Source organism: Notolepis coatsorum (genome assembly GCF_963971535.1).
Source record: "Notolepis coatsorum genome assembly, chromosome: 4".
Classification (NCBI taxonomy): Eukaryota; Metazoa; Chordata; class Actinopteri; order Aulopiformes; family Paralepididae; genus Notolepis; species Notolepis coatsorum.
This window is the reverse complement of record NC_140168.1, coordinates 141,582,209-141,587,208: the sequence shown is the minus strand read 5'-3', so window position 1 is coordinate 141,587,208 and position 5,000 is coordinate 141,582,209. Positions and strand designations below refer to the sequence as shown.

The following is a 5,000-nucleotide window of genomic DNA, read 5'->3' as shown; positions in this document are numbered from 1 at the left end:
TTTTCCTGGAACGGGATTTGGCGAGGAAGGGTGTTTGGTGACCAGAGTCATGGTTATATGGGCTACGCCTCCATAGGGGCGGGGCCCCATACAGGTGTGGGTGCATGTAGTTGTTCGTTGGGGATACAGTAGGTATCATAGGAGATAAGGGGTATCTCATAAGGCTCAGAGCGGGACGCTCAGCCAATACTAATATAACTAGGTTATCTACATAACCTATCGTTAAGTGTCTTGCTCAAGGACACGAAGGCATCGAACCAGGAACCTTCCGATTACCAGACGACCGCTCTAACCTCCCCTCTAACTGTTGCCCCCCTTTTCTTTTCTTTCTTTCTTTTCTTTCTTTTTCTTTGTTTCTCTCTTTCTTTCCTTTCTCTTACTTTCTTTCTTAATTTTCTTTCCTTTCTCTTTTTTTCTCTTTCTTTCTTTCTTTCTTTCTTTCTTTCTTTCTTTCTTTCTTTCTTTCTTTCTTTCTTTCTTTCTTTCTTTCTTTCTTTCTTTCTTTCGTTCTTTCTTTCTTTCTTTCTTTCTTTCTTTCTTTCTTTCTTTCTTTCTTTCTTTTTTTCTTTCTTTCTTTCTTTCATTCTTTCTTTCTTTCTTTCTATTTATTTTCTTTCTTTCTTTCTTCCCACCTGTTGCCCTCATTCTATTTCTTTCAAACAATCCCATAAATCTCCACCTACGCCTCCCGCCCGGTTTTCACCGACACCCTGAATGAATGAATGAATGAATGAATGAAAACTTTATTTAACAGATTGCAGAATGGGTACAATACAGTACGGCTCAATACACACAATTGTTAAGGGGATGCAGACCAGAGAAAGACTTTCATCTTGTTTACATCAGGGTCCCCATTTTCAATTCATAGTGACATTTATGACATACACAACATAAATTACATCATGACATTTATGGCATAGGGACATACATGACATACAGGTATATAGTACTGTTACATTTGTGATATATATGATATGCAAATATACAGTACTGTTACCCATTGATCCTGACAGAGAGTATTATACATATGATGGCGAGGAGACTGTACATAGGAGGGGGTGGGTGGGTGGGAGAGAAATATACATACGGTGGGGAGAGAATATATACATCCGGTGGGGAGGAGACTGTACATTAGGAGGGGGTGGGTGGTTGGGAGAGAAATATACATACGATGGGGAGAGAATATATACATACGGAAGGGAGGAGACTGTCTATTAGGAGGTGGTGGGGGGTTTGGACATTTACGGTGGCCAGTTTCGAATTGCAGCCTCCCGTAGGTGCTCTTTTAGAGCGGTTTTGAATGTGGGTAGGGATTCACTAATCTTCCTTTACAGCTTTGGGTAGGGTGTTCCACATTGATGTGGCATAATTGCGAAACGTGTTTAGACCCTTGTTTGAGCCGAATCTGGGTTTAACATGATTTGTTGAGCTTCCTCTGGTGTTGTGGTCGTGGTATTCACTGACCTTTGGGAAGTATTTTGACATGTACATGGGTACCTTAGTCGTGTAGTGTATCTTGTAGACCAGGCCCATTGCAAGTTGCTGTACTCTGTCGTCTACTCTAAGCCCTCCCCTCCTCTCTTCCAGGCAAGACCCCAATGGACAGCGGGGGAGGAGGAGAGCCGGGGGACTACGGGGTGCCCAACCCGGGCCCTGCCTTCAAGGAGGTGTGGCAGGTGAAGGTGTGGCCTAAGGGCCTGGGCCAGGCCAAGAACCTGGTGGGCGTCTACCGCCTCTGCCTGACCGACAAGACGGTGAACTTCGTGAAGCTGAACTCGGACGCGGCGGCCGTGGTCCTGCAGCTGATGAACGTGCGGCGCTGCGGACACTCAGAGAACTTCTTCTTCGTGGAGGTGGGCCGCTCAGCCGTGACGGGCCCCGGGGAGTTCTGGATGCAGGTGAGACTGGACCCGCCGCTCCTGGTTGTCAGGTTAAGGGGAGACACTACAGGTGAATAGGGTAAAATAATTAACTAATAGATATCACAATGAAACTTACCCAGTTGATTACTTATATTAAGACAAGACTGTTTTGTATTACAAGTTTTCTGAAATTGTATGTTTAAATATGCAAATGAGGCATTATCTACTTAAATATGCACTAATTTGCATATAATTCCAGGACAGAAATCTGAACATTGGATAAAGCCATTTTCAAAATTATAGTTTCATTTTGTTGACGTATTAGAGCCAAAGGTTATTACAGAGGGGATTTTGGATATCTCTTTTTATCACTCCATAAATCAGAAAATACTCCATTCAGTAAATTTTTATGGTAAAATTCCATATTTTGCCATGTTTTTAGGAATGAAATGTGATATAAATCAGGGTATGAATGCGATATCAACAAACCCTTCTGTAAATACCTTCAGAACATAGATATGTTTGGTGTATGTGAGTGCTACTGCAGTGGAGATTTCTGGCTCAGAGTATGAGGAAAAACTCTTAAAACTAATTTTTGGGAAAACGCCTTCAGTTCTGTATTGTAAAATGCCATACTTTTTTTTTTAACAGATATTTACAAACACAAAACCTAATCAAACCATTAGTAATAGACAACCTACTGTAAACACATGCCTGATAACTGAATAATAATAATAATGATGTTATTGAACTGAACAGAACTACACACAGGCTACGTACAGTGTAGTACCCCCTAATAGGCAAAAAATATTTGAATAGATATCACTATGAAACTTTTCCAGTTTGTTATGTACATATAAACTAAGAAAAAATATATTGCAAGTTTTCTGAAATTTATGTTTATATATGCAAATGAGGCACTTCCCCATTAAATATGTGCACATTTATGGATGCAATAAGGCAAATGAAGTAAAATAAACAACTAAATGTGTGTCATTGATGTTTTATTGTCACTAGTTTCATAGAAGACATGTTTAGGAAGCAAAATATAACAAAATCTCAAAATCAACAAAAAAAGTATATTTGCCTATTCACCTGCAGTGTCTCTCGCCTTAAATATAGGGACGCACCGATCCGATATTGATATTCTTCAATGCGATCGGGTGAAGCCCTAGGTTCAGGTTATTAGAAAAGAGCGCCCGGAGGCATTTCATGACGCACAGCCCAATACACATGGTTTGAAATGGTGCTCGATACCGCCGCCTGGTAGGATGCGGCCGGTATTGCACTTTAGCGATCTCAGACTCAGCCCCATGATAACACCAGGCTTTTATCATTAACGGTTATTAAAGGTGACATGTACTATAAATGTCATTTTTCAGTCTCTAGCATTGTATTATAGTAATAGGAGTTCGTATCAATGTGTTTTAGTGTCTAAATACCATATTGGCGGATTGCTCTGATTCAGCTCAGCCCCTTTCCTCCTCCAGTAAATCAGGCCATTTTGATTTGAACGTCTGAGTCACGTCATTCGGACGCTGGGTAGCGCACAGTGATGCGATTGGCTCTGTGGTTGGAGCTAATGCCCGCCTACTTCCTCATACTGCAGGCAGATTGAAACCCGACACCTCTGCATACTCTGGAGGGAGAGAGAGAGAGAGAGAGATAGAGAGGGAGAGAGAGAGGGAGAGAGAGAGGGAGAGACAGAGAGAGAGAGAGAGAGAGAGAGAGAGAGAGAGAGAGAGAGAGAGGGAGACAGAGAGAGTGGGAGGGAGCACTTGGGGGGGGGGGGGGACCTGCCGCGCCACACGGGAGGTGGGACCCCAGTTAGAAATTAATTTTTTTTTTCAAGGGCTTTTTTTGCCCCCCTTAATTGATTTTCGGGTTTTTATTTTGTATTTCGGGGGCACTGAATTTTTATGATAAACGGTAGGGGTGGGACGGTTCACAAAATGGACGGTTCGGTTCGTATCACGGTTTTGGGGTCACGGTTTTCAGTTCGGTTCGATATACGTACATTTTTATAAAAAAAAATGAAACACTCAAATCTAAACATGCTTCTCATTTATTAAAAAAAAATTAAAAAAGTTTACAGTGTTACAGTGTTTACAGCCTTAAATAATGTTTGGCACACAAAGACCGAACTGACTGAAAAATATAGGCTACATTTGTAGTATTAACTTAGTGCAAACAAACAATATGCTCAGCCAGCACTAGACTTTCCTTTCTTTAATATAAACACAAAAAAACAATGTCAACCATCTTTAAATTCCCTGATTGTCAGTTCTTAATGGAAAGATTCGTGTTCTGCTTGAAATTATTATGTATCTGTCTACATTTATTTAGACTAACATTATTTAAATATTGAGTGCAACTGTGGTGGATTACGTAATTCGGTGAGTTGGAACTATCTATGGGTTGGCGCCGGGTCCCCACGGACATTTTAGTGTCACGCACCTTCAGCTCAGGCAATGTTATTATCAGCTCCGGTAGCTCCGGTAACGTTAGGAGGTGATGGCATGCAGTGGGAAAGCGGCAATAGTCCCGGTTGGAGTTAGTAAAACACAGTTGTATGTTAGCCTTCTTGGATGTTGAATAAACGCCTATCATTGTCTTTAAACACCCCGCCTCTCAGACTCCCATTTCCTCCTCTGCTAGCTAGTAGCTACGGTAACATTTCGTTGACTGTATTACCTCGCGGGCTGATTCTATAGTTAAAACGTGCGTTGTTTTGTACAAACTGCTAACGCTATGGCAAGATGTGTGTATGCCTATGTAATGTTAATGGCTATGTTTTTAAAGTCGTAATTAAGATTGATTTAGATTGTGCTTGCCATTTGTACACAAACTGACTAGCACCTGGCTCAGCTGCAGTGCTGCTGCTGCCTGCAGCCAGTGCAGAACACCGGCTCCGCCAAATGATTTTTTTTTTATTTGCGCGTCATCTGAACCGTACGATACACAGGCGCGCCATTACCGGATAAATATATATATATAATTAGTAAACTGTCAGGGGCATTTTGTGCCCCCCTTAACTGATTTTCGAGGGCATTTTGTCCATTTTCAAGGGCATTATGCCCCAAGCCCCCGTTAATTTCGAACCCTGTGGGACCCTCTCGAAAACGAGGGGGGGGGGCC

General features: G+C 41.9%; 1 protein-coding gene across 1 annotated transcript in view; it reads left to right on the top strand.

Annotated features, from left to right (window-relative positions):
• The window catches only part of LOC311226711 (insulin receptor substrate 1), a gene marked incomplete at its 3' end in the record, with an annotated part of 120,843 nt that overhangs the window by 81,905 nt on the left and 33,938 nt on the right, over positions 1-5,000 (top strand). The window contains exon 2 of the mRNA XM_084312123.1: positions 1,588-1,898. Within this exon, the coding sequence (XP_084168249.1) occupies positions 1,588-1,898 (311 nt within the window). The remainder of the gene's footprint in view (positions 1-1,587; positions 1,899-5,000) is intronic.